The 21,928-nt window shown below is 42.2% G+C and overlaps 1 protein-coding gene across 2 annotated transcripts; it reads left to right on the forward strand.

Annotated features, from left to right (window-relative positions):
• The first annotated feature begins 792 nt into the window (after nt 1-792).
• IDS (iduronate 2-sulfatase) lies at nt 793-10,393 on the forward strand. Of its 2 annotated transcripts, XM_065643462.1 has the most exons (9): nt 793-931; nt 1,806-1,942; nt 2,981-3,158; nt 4,027-4,115; nt 5,385-5,585; nt 6,185-6,355; nt 7,327-7,453; nt 8,957-9,130; nt 9,831-10,393. In XM_065643462.1, exons 1-9 carry the CDS (start codon nt 793-795, stop codon nt 10,316-10,318), a joined length of 1,704 nt encoding a protein of 567 aa, XP_065499534.1. In that variant the 3' UTR covers nt 10,319-10,393. The 2 variants fall into 2 exon arrangements, with proteins under 2 accessions (XP_065499534.1, XP_065499535.1); XM_065643463.1 differs by lacking the exons at nt 793-931; nt 8,957-9,130 and having other exon boundaries at nt 1,736-1,942.
• Nucleotides 10,394-21,928: the final 11,535 nt, after the last annotated feature.

Below are 21,928 nucleotides of genomic sequence, written 5' to 3' on the forward strand. Positions count from 1 at the left end.
CTGAAACTTCTAATGTTACAGAGAAAGGGACAACATGCAGCTTTCCAGCCAAAGCCAAGGCTGAACTTTGAAGGATTGCTTGAAGAAGTTATCAGAACTTCTCTGTCCTTTTCTGACCCTTTAGACCACTACAGCAGCCAAGTTGAAAAAAAAAAAAAGAAGTCAATTGTCTTGAAAGCAAGGTCCTGCCTGCCATGTAGCCTCAGAAGAGAGAGCCTGGGTGCAGGGAAATATAATGGCCGAGCAAACCCAGCTGAATCTCCGATCTCACAAATGGTAAATCACAGGCAGAACACCAGTATCAGTGCCTTGCCCACTCTACAGCACATAAGTTCTCACCGACAGCGTGAGCCTGGCCTTGCTAGATCTTGAGGTGAACCTGGAAATACAGTGTTTGTTTAAAGAACCGGTTGTAGAACTGATTAAGAAATAAGGTTGAAGTACAACCGAAACAGCTTCTCTAAATACTAAACCTTCATTTCCTCATTCCCCAACGTTATTTGCACGAGAAGCAAAGAATTGTCAGGATGGCATTAACTCTTCCCTTTCCCAGGGAGCCACCGCGGTAACGCACAGGCTCTGACGGGAGGAATAACCGAGGCTACGAGCGGCGCACGAAGCCTGCGGAGCCCCTGCGGCCGCGGAGCCACCGTGCGGGGATGCTGGAGATTAACACACCGCGCACGGCGGAACGGCCGGACCCGGGAGGGTTAAAGCCCGGCAGAGGGGCCCCGCCCCCGGGGAGGGTTTAAGGGCGGCCGGCCCACGTCCTCCGCCCCGTAGCTCCCGGAGATGGCTGCGGGTTTCGGGTGCTGCGCGGCCGCCTGGCTCTGCCTCTGCCTGCTGGGGCTGCCGCACGGCGCCTTCGCGCTCGTCCCGGCGGCAGCGGCGGCCCCTGGGCTCCGCACCGGTGGGGCGGCGGGGCCCGGAGGTGCGGCGGGGCCCCGGGTGGGGCTTGTTTCCTCGGGAGGGGAGGCCCGGGCCGGCCGTGGGGTGCTGGGGGAGCCCCGTCTCCCCCGCGGCCGCCCCGTCTCCCCCGCGGCCGCCCCGTCTCCCCCGCGGCCGCCCCGTCTCCCCCGCGGCCGCCCCGTCTCCCCCGCGGCCGCCCCGTCTCCCCCGCGGCCGCCCCGTCTCCCCCGCGGCCGCCCCGTCTCCCCCGCGGCCGCCCCGTCTCCCCCGCGGCCGCCCCGTCTCCCCCGCGGCCGCCCCGTCTCCCCCGCGGCCGCCCCGTCTCCCCCGCGGCCCCCGGTGCGGGGTGTCGGGGAGGCTCCGGCTATCCCTGGCATGTTGTTTGTGTGCCGGTGAAGCCGAAATGTAGCTTTGCCACCTTGAGAGGGCGTTTTTAGAAATATATCTGTAGTTAACTTTTAAAAAATTGTCTTCTCTTTATCTCTTTGGAGCAGGATTGTGTGCCTAACAGTGGGTTTTACCTGTGGCCTGACACCCCTCTCGAAGCTTGTAGGCTGTGAAGTTCAGTAGTAGGCAGAACTATAAAACCCTCTATTTCACACCACCTTTGTGTAGAGAACTGAAGGCCGCTCAACAAAATACTATGGGAGGAAGCAATGAGATAGGAAATGAAAACCACTATAGTTCTGTCTAGGCCAAATAAGAGTTCCTCTATTTTGAAGGAGCTAATCTCTGTGTTTACATTTCCTTACAAAGATATTAGATGTTTTTGCTGATTTTTATTTATTTTTTTCTTAAGTATCCTTCAGGGTTGAAAACTGTTAAATAAATCTGCATGAAGTAGCCTCTACTTACTGGAGCTCAAGATAATATATTCTAATTCTGTTTTTTCATAGATAGCATGAATGTCCTGTTGATAGTTGTGGACGATCTGCGTCCTGTTTTGGGCTGTTACGGAGATAAACTTGTGAAATCTCCAAACATTGATCAACTTGCTTCTCAAAGTATTGTGTTCAGCAATGCATTTGCACAGGTGAGGTAACTTAATTAAAAAAAGATGTTTTCTCTATGCAAAATAATTACTGATTTTATCACAGTAGGTGCTGGGCAGACCATTGGGAAAAGCAAGTATTTATTAACCTGAAGTATTTAAATGGTTGGGCTGAACTGTATGTTAGGAACCTATCTTTACTACAGTGAGAAAAATGAAAATGGGGCATTTCAATGATGATATTTATGTAGCCCTTGGAGGAGTGTAATGTCGCTCAAATGTTCTCACTGTTAGCAGCAAAATGCTGCTTAAAAATGCTGGTTTACTAAATTAGAATTTTTTTCCTGCAGTTTATAAAAGACTATGCTTTTTTTTATTTTGAGGAAATTTATTCTGTAGACTTCTATGAAGGGGCAACTTGTGTGGTAAGCATCACTTTTAAATACAGGACTCAGTCTCACTAATTGCTCTTTACTTGAATACCTTGCATAGGATACCTACCTTCCCAAGTTTCTCTCTGCTGATAAATTAGAAGTTTGAGTCTAATTCTGACTAGGGATTAGGACTTGAAAGCAATAACTCTTGTCTGTTGCCAATCTGAAATGGAATTGTTGAGGCCTTTGGAGTGTAACCTGGACCTTCCATACGTTTATCCTTTTAGTTATTCTTAAGTCAGTCCGAATCAACTAGACTTTGGGCTTTTGTCAGCACAGTCCATCTGCTGCTTCTGCTTAATTTCGTGTGAGCTGCTAGATTTCAAAAGCACTGTTTTTAATGCAACCTGACTTTTTTTTTCTTTCGTTGCTACCAGCTGCATAAACCAAAGGTTTTAGCACTTAGGAACTGGTTATTTGATGAAAAATTATAGATAGGTAAATGTATATTTTGCTAAAAGCTTGCAATTGGGAATTGATATTCTTAATCAGGATATTTTTGATTCCAGCTTGAAGTGATACGAAACACTCTGGGTGCAGTTCCTGAGCCTTTGGATGTTTTGCCCAGCTGCACCTTAGTCAGTGTGCACATGCATTTTGCTTTTTGTTCCTAATTGATTCTCTTTCTGGCTGTCTCCCTCCTCAGCAAGCTGTGTGTGCTCCCAGCAGAGTGTCGTTTCTTACTGGACGCAGACCTGACACCACCCGACTGTATGATTTCTACTCCTACTGGAGAGTACATGCAGGAAACTATTCCACGATGCCCCAGTATTTCAAGGAGAATGGCTACGTGACCCTATCTGTGGGGAAAATTTTTCATCCTGGTATGGTTTGAGTTGTCATCTGCTTAGCATACGCATGCTTAATGTGTATATTCTCACGAACAGACTTTACATATAAGTATCAGCTCTGTGATTCTTGTCTATATTGATAACTTAAACAGGATAACTTAAATAGGTTGTCTTTGAATCTTAATTTTAAATCTTAAGGCAGTAGAGGTGAATAGATTAGATGATTCTTATCTAAGGAATATTTTCACATCTTTTCTAAGGACTGTGGGTATGAATGTCTAACATTCTAAAAACATGTCTGGAAGTTAGGTATCTGCTGAAGGTGAAATAATTGAACAGGTTCATTCTCTTAGTTCTGCATATACAGGTTTCATGTTTCATAATAGGCTGTCTGTCTGAATCAGGAGATATAGAATGTATGAGTAATACTAGCATTTAAATAGGAAATTAGTTCACTAGTTAAAAAGCAATAACACTACTGAGTTAAAAAATACTGCAATAGTGACCCTCTTTTGGTAATCCTTTACCTCAGAGCTCAACTTGGGTGGATATGAACTTTCAGTTGATAGTAAAGCTAATTAAGGACATACATGAAGACTGTTACTAACCCTTCTTTTTGGTTGTTATTGCTGTTCCCTGAAGTAAGTTTCTTCAAGAGGCTTGAGTGTCCCTCACCGGTAAAAGGTGTATTTTGGGGAAAAAAAGTCTGTCTTAAACTTTTTAAATTTTTATTTCTTGGTTTTCTTTTTCTCAATTGTCAAAGATAATTTGAAATGTTTCTTCACTTAGTGTATTAATGAAAACCAAACAAAACCCAGCCTGAAAACATGTTAAAATTGTGTTTGAGCTCTTTCTGTTTCAATGAACTTTTTGAGTATTTCTAATGTCCTTACCTTTTCAGGGGTTTCATCCAATTACAGTGATGACTATCCATACAGTTGGTCCATTCCACCCTTTCATCCTTCAACTGAAAAGTATGAAAATGATAAGGTAAGGGTGATTTGTGGGGCCCTAACAAAGAAGGGGTTTTGGGATATAACCAAGTTGCTTGTGTCAAGCACAGGCTATACTCTGTTTTTTTTTTTTTTGAGACTGCAACTGTGTGCAGGAAAACAACTAGCCAGTTTGATACCCTGTTTCTTAGTCTTCCAAAAGAAGGTCTGTCTCTTCAGTGGTATGTCATGGTAATTCATGTGCCCATCCTTTAGATTTTTTAAGTATTTCTAAATTAATATTTGGAAACTTAAGTTACTGAGACATAAATACTTGCAAGAAAGACTCATCTTAATTTGTGTCTAGGTCATGAATTCCTTTATCTGAAAAGTGCAGTTGTCAACTTCCACACTAATCTTCCACTGTTTAGTAAGCGATAAAATGTTGTCAGTAGGCTTGGTGAACTTAATTCAATAAAGAGCTCAGGGCTGAGTGAATGGAGGTCGTAATTAAAACAATCTTTAATTTGAAACTTTATCGAATTCAGTTTTCTAGAATGTTTGTTATGCTAAAGTGTGGCCAAAAAGAATCTGTTTTACGTCTGTGCAAATGTTCTGAGAGACTCGTGCTGGAGTTTACATGCTGCAAAGCTGGGAGCTCCAGCATGAGGCTACAGACAGCCTGGGTGGTGCTCTGGTCTTGCATTTACTGCTGAAAAAGGCTGGTTTTAGCAATAACAGTATTTGCGTCCATGACATACTTTCCTTCATGTTCATTTCGCAACTCTCCCAAATGCCCTGCTGAGACCACCTTTCCCTGGCAACTGTTTAGTCTAATTTATCTTTCTTCACTGATGATACATCAGTCACTGCTGGCATTTGCCAGAAACTAAGTCAGTGGCTTCCAGGCAGCTTTCTGTGAGCTCGTGGGATCGGAAGGATTAAAAACCAGTGTATGTAGCTTAACCAAGTTCTGCATTCTTGCCAATAGGTCAGAGATTCTATTCAACATAGAAGCTGTGTGTTTTCCTATATGACTAGATTGAATCTTCTGCCCAGCTTTAGAGAGGATTCTGCTTTTTCAGAGACATGGCGGTTGCGTTCTTCAACTCCTGAAGCTGTCTGCTCAGTCATTAATGTACACAGCACCTTTAGTGTTCATAGAAATTGTGAAATTCCTGTTTGTATCCGATCTGCAGGTTTTTCTTGGTAGAAGGATTGAGAAACAAATTGTTTTGAAACTTATGGAACAGAAGATTTCTTCCTTGCTTTTACAGAAGTTACTTAAAGTTGTTGTGTGTGTGTTTTTCTTTCTTTTTTTTTAAAGACTTGTAGGGGGAAAGATGGAAAGCTTTATGCTAACTTGGTGTGCCCAGTGGATGTGTCAGAAATGCCCAGTGGTACTCTGCCTGATATTCAGAGCACTGAAGAGGCCATACGCTTATTGGATGTTATGAAAACCAACAAGCAAAAATTCTTCCTGGCTGTCGGTTACCACAAACCACATATCCCACTGAGGTACCCGCAGGTGAGGAAACGAGCCTGCGGGGAAAGGACCTTAGACAAACATTGCTTTTGCTTTCCAAAGCTGTTTCCGCAGATGCTTTACCGCTATTGTTTCTGGAAAGCAAGCTGAAAACCAGCCTTGGTTTGGCGTCACTTTGGCAGTTGCCTGTGTTGCATTTCAAAATGTTTAATGAGAGTGAGTTGTGAGCGCTCAGCCGAGAGCCAGGCTTGCACCACCACGGTAGCGACTGCTATTGCGTGGAGGTGATGCTCAGCTTGATGGAGCGTGACATAATGAGGCCTTAAAGATCTTGTACTCCATTCCCTGTTTGGGTGGGTGACAAAACTCCTACTCATTTCAGAGGAAGCGATGTTGGATCTCTTAAGTGTTGCTTTCGGATATAGGAGGCTGTTTTTAGGTACTTAGTGTTTTTCAGGAACTGGTTGGGCTGACCAGCATAGTATTGTTACCTTGTAGGCTCTGGGGGAGGGCGAGTGAAGTCTTGTAAACTGTAAGAGTATTAGAGGGTCATGCAAGGGGAGACAGTTGCTATTTTACAACACAAAGTTTACAATAGACCTTAGAGGTGAGGCAAATCTTTGTGTGTTTGTATTGTAAAGGAATTTCTCAAGTTGTACCCCTTGGAAAACATCACGTTAGCCCCAGATCCCTGGGTGCCTGAGAAACTGCCTTCTGTGGCATACAACCCCTGGACAGACATCAGACAGAGGGACGATGTGAAGGCATTAAATGTTAGTTTCCCGTATGGACCACTTCCAGATGACTTCCAGGTAAGCTGTCAGTGCAGTGCGCTGATCTCAAACCGCCTTGGCTTGTTCAAATGCAAGGGAGCAGGTGGCTGCTCTTAGATGTTCCCAGGTATTCAGCAACTGATGGTTTGCAAATACTATGACTTCCCTGCCTTGCATATTGTCACCTCCAGCTTTGTAGGCAAATCTTCACTGTAAGTGCAGTCAGGCTGGTGGGGGGAGAAGATATCAGCCATCAACTAGTGATAGTATTATAGTATGTGCTCCTGGTTTGTATATGAAGGAATGTATGTAGCAGCTTCCGATGCTGTGTTTGTTTTCATTGTCTGAATCTGTTTCTCTTTCAAGCCACCAGTCAGTGTATCTTCTTTTGCAGGATTTTCCTGCTTTTCCAGTGCTTATGCCAAAATAAGGTGTACTGACTGAAAGGAGGTTGTCGCATGGAGGGTGTCTGTCTGTTTTCCCAAGTTACAAGTGACAGGACGAGAGGATGCGGGCCCAGGTTGTGCCAGGAGAGGTTTAGATTGGATATTGGGAAAAATTTATTCACAGAAAGGGTTGTCCAGGTGTTGGAACAGGCTGCCCAGGGCAGTGGTGGAGTCACCATCCCTGGAGGGGTTTAAAAGATGCGGAGATGAGGTTCTTAGGGACATGGGTTAGTGGTGGACTTGGCAGGGTTAGGTTAGTGGTTGGACTTGATGATCTTAAAGGTCTTTTCAAACCAAAGCACTTCTATGATTCTTTGACAGAGAGAAGCAGAAATTATTGGTTTGTAACATTTTGCTCGAAAGAACTTCTGGGAGATACAAGTTTCTAACTGTCCCCTCCCTGTTTGCCTTTTCTGGGTACAGACACTTAAATGACAAAGCTTTGCAAGTAAAATCCTTCAGTTCTTTACTTACACGGGAGAACCAGTGGGTGGCTCTGTGTATGTGTTTGGGGAAAAGCTAACTTTTGGTTTTTTTCCTCTCCACTGTTTTCTTAACTTGCAGCGGCAGATTCGTCAGAGCTATTATGCAGCAGTTTCCTACCTGGATATGCAAGTTGGCCTCCTCTTGAATGCTTTGGATGATTTAGGACTCTCAAATAGCACAGTAGTAGTTTTTACTGCTGATCATGGTGAGCATTTAAACTGTTCTCCAGCTCACTGTTAATAACTTAATTGTACAGCTCAGTGCTGGGGCATTAATCAAGTGTGTGTTTATATGATGTACAGCAGAGCTACTATACCTTCTATATCTGGCTTTTCTGTCTCTAACGTACTGACACTTCTGTGGGTGCATAGTTCTGTCCCGCTGCAGGCAGCTCTCTTTAATCAGGCGGAGCGTTTGCCTGTGGGTGTTGGGACTGTGCCAGGACAGAGGGCTGAGCTCGCTGTGCTCCCACCTCCTACCCCAGGGGTGACTCCTGCTGGGAACGGTGCTGCGAGAGGATAGCGACCACTCCTTCCCCCTTACAATTTGCAGAGGGCCATCTGCTCCAGTGGCTTTCTTGTTAACTGCTGAAGTGTGTTTTCTTGCACTTGTCGTCGCTGCTTGCAGAGCATTTAAACTGACAGCAATAGGGCTTTCCCGTCATAGTTGAGGTCTTGCACACTCTGGATCCTGGTGGTAACAAACTGCATTTGAATCATGGGACAAATACTTCAAGCATTTCATGTTTGTTTCAATACTCTAATATTCATTAAAATACCACCCCCTGCCACAATCCCTTTAATTGGGGGATGACTTAGCTGACTTAAATCAGTTAGGATATGGCTTAACTAAAATTTAACATCACATATTCAGTTAATTTGGGTTGACTTCTGTGAATGTGTGTGTGTATACATAAGCCGTTATGAGTTGTAGAGCAATGGGATTAATAATTCTGGTACTAAAGTGACTCTAGATGTTCTTTTTGACTTGCCACTTGGATTTTCCATTGTAAACTGAATTCCTCTTTTCCTTGCTGCGGTTAACTGTAAGCAGTTGGTGTTCCCAGTGCCATGGCTAGCAAAGTGATCCAAAAAAATCATATGTTAACATAGCTGTCATAGAGGTCCTTTGTCTTCCCCCAAAGTGAAGTTGGCAATAAATCTGCCTGGAAGGAAGTAATGTTGGCATCTCTTCCAAGAGGAAGAGGAGAGCTAAAGAGCTTTGATTTCTATTGCTTCCTCAGGGGTAACATCCTGATATGCAGCCTGGCATAGATAGCAGCCTTGTCTCCAAGGGATGTTCAGTTACAGTGTTAACAGGAGTACTGCAAAGCTGGCAGCTACCCAAAACTTAAATGAGTCCTTTGTGGAATGGATCTGGAGACTCTTGCAGGCGCTGTGACACAACCCAGTTCTTCTTTCCTGCTGTTTTAATGCTGATTTCCTAATTCTAATGTTGAGTAGGGGAAATAAGGAAAGGTGTTATTATATATAAAAGACTATCAAGCTGCAAGATGTAGGTGGCTGTTGAAATAACTTTCACATTAGAGAAAAATCTTGTTGTATTTAAATACATATTATTTGCCTATTAATATAACCTTGATAACAGACTAGTGGCCTCAACAGCCAGGGTCAATTCACAGTGAAAAAGAAATTACTACTAAATTAGAACCTGGTATCTGCTCTGAATTGTATTCTTTGTCATCTAGGATGGTCCCTGGGAGAACATGGTGAATGGGCAAAATACAGCAATTTTGATGTTGCTACCCGTGTGCCGCTGATGTTTTATGTACCAGGAATGACAACTTCCTATGTTAGTCAAGGAGAGAGAGTCTTCCCCTACCTTGACCCTTTTAGCCATGCTTTAGGCTTGGTACCTCAAGGTAAACCTCCGCCATTATTTGTGGTTTTCAGTGGATATATGTAAAGAAGTGGTGATGTAAAGATACTTTGCCTACAGGCGGCTTGAGTCAGTGTCATTGACTGTGCTTCTTGTACTGATGAGGAACAAGATGGTGAAGGGAATCCTTGAACACAAACTTTCGCTTTAGTTAGATCTGCCTTAATGGAAACAGCTAGATGTCTGTGTAAACACAGCAGGAGATTTATTTTTATGTGATGTAGATGCCTGCAAGGATACTTGACCTACCTTTTGTAGTGGCGGCTGCTGTCTTTCCAACAGTGGTTAGTAAACATGCTCTGTGTGGTATCTATACTTGAAATGGTGGCATTGGAAACTATTTTAATGGAGTCACTCTTGTGTTAAACTACTGACACTGGAATTTGCTTTGTCTTTCTGAAGAGTTCTCTTTCCAGGTAACTAATATTATTGTCTTGAAGGCTGTGCATTTGAGAAACATAAGCACACCAATTCATGTTAAAAATACATTAATAATGCATGGACCAGCATCTTCAGAGCTAACTGCCACACCCTAATTGCCTTGGTTTTGTTACCCCACAAATCCAGTACAAAGCACCTCCAATAAAACATCAACTTAATTATCAGAATAAGTTTCAGAATTGTTCTACCAGTGTCTGTCAAACCATCATGTTCCATAACTTGTATTTTGATGTTTCTTCCAGGGCGAAGCAAAAAAGTGGTTGAGCTTGTGTCTCTGTTTGCAACGCTTGCTGAACTTGCTGGTCTGCCAGTTCCTCCTGTGTGCCCAGAAACTTCGTTTCATGTTGCATTGTGCATTGAGGGGACAAGCATTGTCCGGTATTTTAATCTCTCTGAAGAGAAGGATGGGTGTGATGACACTTACAGGTGTTTTGATGAAGAACCTGTTGCTTTCAGCCAATATCCCCGGCCTGCAGACGCTCCTCAGTGGAACTCTGACAAACCAAAGCTGAAAGACATCAGAATCATGGGCTATTCCATGCGTACAGTTGACTACAGGTATACTGTGTGGGTTCAGTTTAATCCGAACAACTTCAGTGCCAACTTTAAGGATGTCCATGCAGGAGAGTTGTACATGGTGGAGACTGATCCAAACCAGGATTATAACATTTATAACAATACCTCACATGGTGTTTTTTTCAAAAAAATTCTTGGCTTCCTGAAGCACTAGAGTTCAGAAACTTTCTGTATGTTCTTGCAACTGAAGTAATATTTTTTTTTGTATAAAACCTTTCTGTTGTACAGAAAACACTTGGATTTAATTAAAATCCTGTTTGTATCAAAACACTAGCTATTGCCTTTGTCTTGTGACAGCCCTGATTACACTGAAGTAGAGTGAACTTCTGCGGTTGTGTTTTCAAACACAAGCTCACACCACTTCTGAAAAGGCCACACAAGGTATGCAGGCCCGTATTGTGAAGCATCTCTGTCTTCTGTTCTCTAGTGAATGAAGAATTAAAATTCATTATCTAAGCTAAACCTGGTGGTGTGAAAGGTAGGTAAAGGGAAACTTGGGTGTTGGAAAGGCTGTGCTCAGACTTTGTGTCTGTAAAAGGGTCCTGTCTGCTTCACATGGGAGACTTGGGGCTGGAGTAGTCAAGGAGATGTTTGATAGTGGTGGAGGACTGAGGTGTCTGCTGTTGTCAGCCTTGCCTCTGACTAGAGCTAGAAGAGACTTCATGTGTTTCATTCAAAATTTAATTCTCTCAAAATAAAAGCTTTAATTTAGACATTCATGCTGCTTATCATAGAGGAGGGGATCTGCACTTTTAATGTGTACGAAATGAGTGCTTTAATCACTGAAGCACTAAATAAGAGTGAGGGGGTTAAGGTATCACTAGTGTGCTCTTCTGTGGGTTTTTTCATGAGGATCGGTCCAAGGAAGCCCCACAAGTGAAAAGTGGTGGAAACCTATTGTAGTGCGCTGGTTGCTCAGTGCGCTTGAGGGTTGTTCAGTGATGGAAACTTGAATGTTTGCATTCTTAGGTGCTAAGTGGGGCTTGGCAGTCTTGGTTTTGGACTAGGATAGCTGAAAACTTCCCATGTAGCGTGGCCTTTAAACAGCACAAGATGTGGAACATTAGTTGTCCCAAGTTATTCTGGTAAGTAAATTTCCATATGGCCAATTGCATTAAGGTAAACATGCTTGAGAGTGTGTATCTGAGAAAAATGTTCTTGCTGAGTTTTTTTTTTAAGTGCTGTCTGTACGTTATGCTCACAGTGAGGTACACTGTGCCCTAGCGTGATGGCAGTAATTTGTGTTGTGTTCTATCAGCCTGCTGGATTTCTGCAATTCCATTTTGGTAATGGAGGCTTTCAGAGTTTGTACCTGAACAGATAAGAGCTTGTTCAGACAGTGCTAAGTCCTGCTGCCTTCCTCAATGAACTGCTCCAATTCCTGCTAAAAGAAAAAGCCAACAGTTTCTTGTCTTCCTCAGATAAATTGACTTTAATATCCTAGAGAAGCCACAGACATAACTTTATTTCATTAAAATCCATGTGACAGTCTTATTCCTAATTAATGTAGAGATACCCACCATGAATCTGATTCTCTGTTAGAAGGCAGTGGTTATTTAGTGCCTTAAACTCAATTAGAAGAATATATTTCTTATGAACTTGTCATTTGTTTTACTCAGCCCAAGATGCTGCGTGTTCTGCAGCATTATTACTCCTGATGAAAACATTTTTCCCTCACTTATGGGTGTATATGTAGATCCTCAGCTGGTGTGAAATACCACAGTTGGGTGTAGCAGACTCAGTGTAGCTATACCAATTTCACACTGGTTAAAGGTGTTTTATTGAAAACGGTGCCAGGCAGAGATTTGGAGTCTGCAGCTAGAGCTAATTATATCTCTGACACACTTTCCTTCAAAGGAAAATCAAATATTGGGAAAGTTATTTTAGGGGGATATATTGGAGTGTTAAGGATTAATCTAAATCTCTGGTATGCTAGGTCAGTAATACAATGCACATTTAAAATTCCTCTGCCAAATGGGTATTATCTTAGACTTGGCTACCTGAGCTTTGCATTTTGTTTTTCTGCTAAAACACCTGTTTAAAAAAAAAAGGAAAAAAGATTTTTTTTGGGGGAGACTTAAAATTATAGCATGCAGATAAATTATATAGGAATTTATTTGCATGAAAACATTCTTGTACATACCCTGCCCTAAGTCTCACATCAGTTCAGGCAATATAATTTTTCAAGTGGAGATAACAGTCCTGGTGCTAGGTAATGAGTGGGGTTTTTTTTTTTTTCCCCCTCAGGTCCTTCTCTTTATATTGGAAGGGGAAATCTGTCCTTGACCTTCCTTAATCAAAATCCAGTAATCTTTTGAGGAGACACAAAACAGAATAGTCTCTGACAGCCTGTGAATCAAGACTGGTACCCATGTGCTGAAGGCAAGGCAATATGAGATGCTTTGCTGTTGCAAGTGCTGTGGGAGTTTGTTTTGTTGTAGAATTGGTAGTGCAAAATGCAAAACCAGTGGAGACAAAGAGAGAAGGCGCATTTCTTCAACCAAAATGCTGCTGCTTCTTCTGGAGGAGCCTGAGCTGTGGGCTTTGCCAGGCTGAGTAGCCTCCACTGAAGAACAAAAGAGCTTAACTGGAGCAATAAAAGTGCTCTGTGAACAGGCTCTGTCTAGAGGGGAAAAAGAGGCAAGCCAAGCATCAGGAAATAAATGAGATGCCAGTGCTGACCCTGTCTCTCAGGATGGCACCAGAACAGCTGGAAGAACGGCATGATGCTGCAGCAGCAGGAATTGTTACCTCTGGTACACGTATGGAGAGATTGCACTGGGGACCCCAGAGTAGCTGTTGCAAGCACTTGGCACACGGCTGAGTCAATAAACAGGCCTCTGTTAATGATGTAATGTACAGGAGTGGAATTAAAATTTTGGCCCCTGAACAGCTGTACATCAGTCAGTCATAACTCATGACATTGATTTTTAGGATGTTGCACACTAGAAATAAAGTTTTTTAAATCAAAGCAAAAAATCCACTATGTATAAAGAAGTAATAGGAACCTTAAAAAAAAAAAAAATGGAGATGGCTGTGTCTCTGGGTGTACTTTGTAGCACTCTGTTTGGATGTTTACAATGCGTTGTTTGCGGAGAAAGGATTTGGGTCTAATTTCAGGCATGCTGTGCACAGTGGCGTGTATGGAAATGCTGCAGCGACATACCGTGCTGTGCCACAGATTGGAGTCCCCCCTTTGGCCTGGGCTCTGCGCTTGCTGGGAGAGATGGGGTATGTTTTGAGTTAAGAGCTATCTGTGCAAGTTGCAAATGGTTTTGTGTGGTGAGTCAGGCAACGCCAGCTGAGTGTCCTGGTTATTGGTCAGATGTTATCTAATTAATCACTGTTGCATGTTAATTATGTATTAGTGACTTGCTGCTGTGTTGTATTGGTCAAGTGGAGTCTCCTGCTGGAATGACTATTCCACAGCATGAGGGATGAGCTATAAATATGAGGCTACTATCAGGGATGTTTCTTAATTCCTAGTGTTAGCGTGTATTTTCTCTGACAGGCAGCAATATCACCATTGGCAAAAGGGCCATAATGTCATGGTCAACAGCAGCTTTTGGGGGACACTGTGCTCAGCTTGCGTTTCAGACCTTGAGGATGCAGTGTCAGACTATATTTGGGAAGAGACTGGTGACTGCAGCTGAGATCCTCTGTTGAATGTGGAATTTGTATTTTATTATTTTTTTTTTTCTCCCCTCTAGTGGTTACTTAGCATTCAATTGTGAAATGCTACATAAAGAATGAAATTACTCTCCTGGTAACTAGGTTTTCCAGCACTTTACAGTTTTTTCCAGGCTATAGACCCTCTTGCTCTTCATATTAGAAACTCCCAGCCAAATTCAGATGACTCTGTGTCAAAACTTTTTATGCCTCTGTGTTTGACTTCTTAACTAATCAAAATTATCTTCAGATCTGCATGGGTGGTTCTTGACTCCAATATCCTTCTCTGCCTACATGCACAGACCTCCTTTTAAAGTCCGTGGGAGTTCTGCTTATGAAAGAAGAAAGACTACTAATGTCAAGATCCACCATATGAAGCAGTAAAAAGAGCCTTTTGCCCTCTATTTTCAACACTTAGCCCAATGCTGAGTAGTAGAAGAACCATTTTATCCAGCAGCATGTGAAGGCCCCAGCTATAATGGAGCTTTGAGGAAGCAAGAGAAAATGGCAAAGTTCGTGATATTTCTGTAGGTACAGTTGGACATGGAGTGGGGATAATAGACTGAAGCAGCAGAGAGGAAAGGAACAGTGAGATGTAACGAACAGTGAAATCGGATATAAAGTCATGATCTAAAAGATTAAGATCCAGGAAGAAGATAGAACAGAAATCCAAAGAGAGCAAGACTAGAAAGGGAAATACTTTACATCTCTGGTTTTAGGCACTGCAAATATCAAGGTCTACTCAGATCTTCCTGTTTCTGCTCTAATCTATTTCTGTGTTTTAGGTATAAAATTTAAGCTTTGTACATGTTGTGATTGACTGCACAATTTTTTTGAATTTATCTCTGAAGCACTTCTGAAAATCTGCCTCTGGACAGTGTGCTGTGACTTTGTCCCAAATGTACTCAGGTTGGCATTATCCATGTATTCAAACTCCTCACGCTTTCTTTTGGTCATGACGCCATTGCAGAATCAAAGTCTAAGGATTCCCAGTTTGTTTCTTGCTGTGTCACTGAAGAGCGGTAGGTTAATATTCCTAATTGTTTGAAAGTGCCAGGCTGCACTACAGGTTCAGCAGATCTCTGGGCTGGATTCCCCTTTGGTAGCCACTGAAGCTGCTTGGTAAAGTGGATAAAAAGAGTCAGAGCCTGGTCGTGCATCAGGGCTGTGCGGGGCTGCAAGTCTTATGAAAAAGGTCTTGCTTATATGCCTTTTGTAGAGATAAGAGCTGGCTGAGTATCACCCGACCGCGCCTTTTTTTTTTGTCAGGAAAATGCTTATTTGATTAAATCAAATTGTCTTACGTAGAGATATTGCTTTGGTGACACTTCTATTGAGAAGTTTTGCTTGGATAAAATCAGGGATCTTCACTTCTATTTCATTTCAATTTTTGTTATATTGTATAATTTTGACATAACACAAAAGGGTATTACAATAAATGAGAATGCAATTACTTTGTGAAAATAATAAAGTTAAATCAAAAAATTTTGACCTCATAGAGGGAAAGTGTTCACCTTTGTCAAATGAAATGGCTCACTCCACAAGTGTCAATTCAAGGTTTTAAACCAGAATTTTTTGTAGTTTTTGTTGCATGGGAAAACTTCGAAATACTGGCAAAAAGAAGGTGATGGGAAAAATCCCAATTCATGTAGCTTCTCATGGCATTAAAAATACTAATTCTAATATGGCTTCACAAACAGCTATTCACATCAGCACAGTGTTGAAGGCAGGAGTTGGGTTCAGGCCGTTTCTGTCAGCAGTGCTCTAGAAAGAGAGCGGGATCTGTGCCCCGTGCTCTGACTAAAGGAGAGAGGGGCAGTAAAGGGAGATTATTGCCGATTTACAGATCGGGGACTCCAGCCTGGAGAGCTGAAGTTCTTACTGAAGGTCATACAAGAATTGTGAGCAGACATTGATTCCTTATCTGGTGCTTTTAACCCAAGGCTGTTTCTGCTTTCTCAAAGCTTTCTGAATGTGGCCTGCAGATGACACAAAGTATTCCCAGTTGAAGAGACTCTGCCTGAAAGAAAAGGTGCCCAACTGGAAAAGGCCAGTGGTCATTCTCCTCTGACAAATGGAGCAGCAGCAGATTTTCCTTCCATTTCCCCTGCTACCCCATCGTTGCCAAGCTTTGTGGCACTGCCTCGTGGGCTCACCCCGATCCTGCGTTGGAAGGACTCTTCTCCTCCTCCTCCTTGCTGGAAAGCTGGGTTACACAGCCCCTGCAGAGCCAAAGAAACGTTTCCCGTGGCTGGAGAGCTGCAGTGAATTTTAAACACAGCTTTCTCTCCCAACAAATTGCCTGATAAAAGGGCAACTATTAATCATGTCTGAAAAAAGTTTGTTTTGATCTCTGTGTCTGCTATTCCAGCTTTAAAGAACAGAGCCTTTTCTGAAATACTTTCCTTGTAATAGAATTAGGATATAATTCCTAGAAGACAAATCTTGGCAGGTATGAAGTGTATAATATCTATCCTTGATTGAACCTACAGCCTAGCCTAATACTTCCCACATTTTCCCGTTTTCAAAGTGAGTTTGATCTTGCGCTGAAGGAAATTATTCTCTTTACTTGAGCCCTTTCGAATATTTCACAGCAAGAAGGATGTGATCCATTACTTAGGGAGTCCTCATTACATGCAGCTGTGGGATACTCATTTTTTTCTCTATGTGCTCTGCTGGAAAACTTGGATACCTTCTTTCAGTAAACAAAATCAAGATCAAGGATGTTAAAAACAAAAAGATTGGCTTATTGAACTTGATAGTATAATCATTTTCTTGTCACCAGCTTTAGCTTTTCTTTGCTGAAATAAGATTAGAAGAGATTAAAGCTATTTATTTTGGAGGTACAGCACTCTGGACAGGGAAGCTGTGATGGGTTTGCTTCAAATGGGTCTTCATATTTTAAGAATTTTTAAACCCTCATTTCTTTTGAGGGTTATTTGTTTCCCTAACTGTTATTTGCCTGCACTTGCTCTTTTCCAAGATAATAGTTGGTGGAAACACCTTGAGCATTTTCTATATTTGTTCCACATTATTCTGTTAGAGCAATGATGTTATTTCTGGTGTAAACCCGTGCAAATAAGGTGAGAATTTTTCACTGCTTTTGCAAGTGATGTTTTGTCTAAGAATTCTTTTAATATTCACTTTGTGAAAGAAATAAGTGCTAACCTTAGTTTACCTTTACGAAACACAGGCCCTGACCTAGCAAAACGATAAGCCATGCACTTAAGTACGTTCCTATTCAGTAAAACACTGAAGTGTGCTAGCTACATGTGTGTTTAAAATGCTTTGCTGGACCAGCGCCAGAAGCCTGTGGCACATGCATCCTAGTGATGCCCAAGGAAGCCTGTGGGCTGAAGAGACCTGCCTGGGTGGGTAACTGAGTATTAGGGAGATTTCTGCTAGAAAAAAAATATCTTGGTGATCTGTGTTTTAAAGTCAGTTTTCTCTTTTCAGGAATATACTGGATTTATGTGGCAAGGTTTTGGTAGCACAGGATGGAATTTCTATGCTTGTTAGGCTTCATAAGGCTCATACATCTCTCTTGCATATTTCTCTTCTTGGTCTCACATTGATTAGTTTGAAACAGTAGTCGGGTTTGGATTTCTCAAAGCTTCTCATATCCTTGATTTCAGATCAATGACACTTCATGTTCCTTGAAAAGCTTACATGAATCACAAGACATTAAAGCTAAAAATTAGGAAGTGCAAGCGTATGGTGTTCCTACACCAAATCCCACGCAAACCTAATGGGAACCTTCCATGTGCTTTACAGGTAGGGCTTGCCCACACTTGGCATTGCCTCTTCTTCATGACCGCAGCTGAAAGGAGGCAAAAGTCTTCCAGCTTTTCACTTCTTTGTCAGGATTTTGTAAAAGTTCTTCAGATGTCATCTGCATCCGTGGGAGCGGCTCTGCCCTGCAGTTCCAGAGCTCCTCGACTAGAGGTCAGTAACACATCAAAGAACACGAGAGAAAATCATAAGCTGTGGGATATTAGCTACCGCTAGACATTTAATTTTGCATTTGAGATGAAGATTTGGGATATGGTTAATCATCAGCAGCTATAAGTCACTAAGATACGTGACCAGAGTAGTGGAATGCTTCTATTGTCTATTTTTTCTTACTGGAAGCACATTGCAAGTAGTGCTTCTGAATTTTAAACAATAAGAAAAACCATCACCCTTTTAATGTAACTTGCTCTTACATAGCAAGTTGGAAATTTCTATGTGATATGTAATTTAGAAAAAATCTGATTTCAAGGAATTTTTACTGCTAAACCTTTGTATAATCTCTTAAAATGCATTGACATTTTCTTCACACAGTGCTTGCTAATGTGCTTGGAAGAAAAGATCTGTGTGAAGCAGAGGCAGTTAAAAGTAGATTGCTTTACAAATAGGCTCAAAGTCCTATTTATCATGTCCTTACAACTTCATAGAGTATAGAATAGACAGTCACTTTTTAATAAAGGGTAAGTTTAGGAATGCTTAAAGGTAGAGACTTTTTGTTCATTAGTTTGTTTCAATTTACTTTAAAAATAACCCTTATTGTGCCTGTTTGTGGTGCTGGTGTGTTGTGTTTTGTTGTGTTTCATTTTTTTCTTCCTCCTGCTCGGTCATAGAGGAACTGGTCATCTGGACAATCAAAAACAATTTATGGAGCAGCTCTTTTCTTCCAGACTCATTTCTTTAAAGGATGTCTTGAACTGTGCTGGAATTTAGGAGCAAGTTGTTCAAATACATACTCTGAATCATTCCTCTATAGAAACAGGCACAAAGGATTCTGTTTCTATTCTTTGAGTGTGTCCTATCCTGAAAATACTTGTTTCCTTTATCATGACTAATGCTATTACTGAGTGGTTTTGCTAAGACATTTAGTTCAGCTGTGTTCATGACCGTGATTAGTGCATTTGTCTCCAGCTAAAACGCTGATTCTTATGTGAATGCTGCACTCCTAAGAGCTGTGCTCTAACTCTTTGTGAAGGAGAAATTGCTGTTTCCCAGCATTCTTGTCTCAGCTAAGCTGATTTTTTTTTTTCCTTGCATAAAGAAACCCAGGCCAAGGCATTTTGATAGTCTTCTTACACAAGTCCTATTTCCTTCCCTCACACCAGTTTTACATTTGCAAGCTGTATTGTGATTCATGCCAGAGTCAGTAAGAGTGGAACTAGACCTACTATTTCTAAAATGTAAAATATTAACAATTATACTGAATGCCATCATTCTAATGAATAATATCAGGATAAGAGATGCAAGCCTTCCTCAGTGTAATGACGACCAAGAGTAACAGGCCTGTCATTGCTCTAGAGCCTCCAAACTTCACCCAGCTCATTGCTCTTCAAAAAGCTCTTACTGAAACAAGACAGGAAAGGTGGTTATGCTCTCTAACACAGGTTTCTCTTGAGCTTGGCTAAAAACTGAGCCAAAGACTTAATTTCAGCTGGATTCTGTACTTTGGCTCTGGTTTCATGTGGGGTTTTTGTTGGTTTGTTTTTCCCCCTCCTTAAATTCAGCAGGAGCATAAGAAAGAATAAAACAAAGTCTCTGAGACCTGTGTTGTCACAGTACAGGCTGCTTACTCTCTGTACAGACAAGTTCCTAGGGGGCCTGTTGTATAGGTGGGATAATATAATGTTTGCATTAAGAAACTCTCGGCGTAATTTGAACTGAAAAGTTGCAGATACAAACCCAGGTTAGTGGGGCTCTTGTTGTGAGCTGCAACTACAGGAGACCTCTTGTGGTGGAGCAGCAAAATGCATTAGTCTGAAAGTGGCTGGTTTTAAGAAATGATCATGCCGTGGAAATGTTATGGGCTGGACAATGGAGATGAGCTTGCGGGCTGGTATTTAGTTTTGTAAGGATATTATTAACAACAGTTACATAGACAGCAGTCAGTGATTTGAGGTTTAAAAGCCCAGTGCAGGCATCTCTCAGGGTCTGGTATCTCTGTTTCTTGAGCTTGTACATTGGCAAACATTTCACTCCAGCCTGCCAGCTTCAGAAGTGAACGGTGACAGGCTGTCATCATCTGTTACCCCTGTCATTCAATCAGTTTTAAAATGGAAACCCAAGCTTGTGGGGTAGAAACTCATTTCATGCATTTAATCACTGAATGAATAGGGGAAACAAAATGCAATGGGAACTCTCTGTGGTTTGCGGGGGGGAAGGGAGGAGGGATTGTGTGTTTTGGGTTTTTTTTAAACCAGTTTCATAAGATAAATCAAGTTCTCTGCTGGTGTGACTGCATGAAAACCACTGGGGCTAACAGGTTTGCATTGTTTCACTCAAATGGCAAAGGCAGGTTTCTAGTTTAAGTGGTGCTGTGTGGGTTTTACCCGAAAATGTTCAGTGTTTCAAGTCTCCCATTCTCATTTGGGTCTGGAGACTCTAGGAGTGTGACTGGGTAAGGGCCCGGTTGTGCTGGGCACAGTGCGAACCATGGCGGGGGGTTTGTGCTGTGGCTGAGCTGGCTGCAGGGGGCAGCGCGGTCCCACCTCCCTGCTGCTGTGCACACCTGGCTGGCTCTGCCCTCACCCTTCTGTTGGTGCATCTCTGATCCCCTGGAAGCTGCTTCATCTTGACAACACAACAAAACCCACTTTATTTTCATTTTTTTTTTCTTCTGTTGCTTTAGCTCACCCAGAAGTTGAGGAGTGCCAGAGCAGGAAGGAGCGTGTGACCTGAGACACAGCTCCTGCCTTGCAGAGCTTAGCACCTGCGTGAAGAAGACAGATGAAAGCAATGCGATCACCATTCCCTTTCCTACAATGTATCTGAACTTTTCAAGTGGCTTTGCAAAGAGCGCGATAGCTGTAAGGAGGCAGCAGTGCAATTAGGGGATGTGCATGAGTGCGTTGTTGCAAGGGGTGAAGGTGGCATTCTGGCCTGATTGCAGAAGGAGAGGAGCACCAGCTGGGAACTGGATGAGGTGAGCTCGTATCATGAACAGCAGTTTAACGAGTAATAAAACTGGGGGGATCTGATACTATCACGTTCCAAATTGGACAGCCTCAAGATCCTAAAATATTGAGATTTTTAATCAGACGCAAAAGACCATTTAAACACTGCTACTTAAGCATCACACTGACTTGGATAACAACTGGAAAAACAGTAATGAAGTTCACATGGGGATGTTGCTTTATCCTGTCGTCTTCTGAAGATTAATTTTTGTACAGTGTAGCTTTTACCATTATGCATGTATAGTCTAATCAGAAAATGATGAAGTTGTACAATATTAACAGGCAACTAAAACAATGTTTGCTTTAGGGTGAGTGGGTTGTTCCAGCTCCAGGTGAAATCTGGAGGCATATTTTACAGTTAACTTTAAAGGGCTGGAGCTTAGCAGTTTTCTTCTCTTGAATAAGACTCTCCAATCTGCTGATACAGTCTACTGTCTTGGACTAACAGAAAATGTCTTTTAGCTGCATGGTGGTACACTTGCACAGAAAGCACAGCTTTAGTCCTATTATTGTCTTACCTCCGTAGAATTGTTTTTGTTGTTGTTTATAGCTTGTGAAAATGGGCTTATTGCCAATGAGAAAGCAAAGAGGGAAATTCTCTCTGTGACAATTTTCATACATCTGGTATCATGATAAATATTTAATATTATTAATAATAAATAGCACTTTTATAGAAATAGTTTCCTTTTATGGGCAATAGTAGGACAGCTGTCTAGTTTGTAATTTGTCCTACAGGCAATTTCGTGCTTATGGCATATTGACTTCAGTAGGGAATTCTGCTTAAAACCTGATGGCACAACAAATAACTCTATATTTCCATGAAGGCAGGTGCAGGCATTTGCTTCCACTGCCAGTCTCCAGGTACATTTTTGGAGAGGCTTTGGAGGAAGAAATCAGTGGGCCTTCCACGTGTGTCCTGCATGTGAAAGGTGAACTTGCTGGGAACAATTACACTGATTCATGGTGTGAGATAGTTGCAAAGCTGCCTGTCCTCCCCTTAAGAATTGTTTCGATCTCTTCAGAATCCTTTGGGGCTTTGCCATTAGGAAGAGGATCACAATTTAGATGAATGTTACTGAAATTGCAGTGACACCTCAAGGCTTTATCCAAAAAAAGAAGCCGCATCATGCTGTTACTGC

Source organism: Caloenas nicobarica, chromosome 12 (assembly GCF_036013445.1).
Source record: "Caloenas nicobarica isolate bCalNic1 chromosome 12, bCalNic1.hap1, whole genome shotgun sequence".
In the NCBI taxonomy this organism is placed as follows: Eukaryota; Metazoa; Chordata; class Aves; order Columbiformes; family Columbidae; genus Caloenas; species Caloenas nicobarica.

What these genes read in the sequence shown, in the direction of transcription:
- IDS (XM_065643462.1), top strand. Translation starts at nt 793, where the DNA reads ATGGCTGCGGGTTTCGGGTGCTGCGCGGCCGCCTGGCTCTGCCTCTGC. An exon ending in AAAAGTATGAAAATGATAAG is followed by an intron (nt 4,116 to 5,384) that starts GTAAGGGTGATT and finishes TTTTTTTTAAAG; the next exon opens with ACTTGTAGGGGGAAAGATGG. An exon ending in TCCCACTGAGGTACCCGCAG is followed by an intron (nt 5,586 to 6,184) that starts GTGAGGAAACGA and finishes TGTATTGTAAAG; the next exon opens with GAATTTCTCAAGTTGTACCC.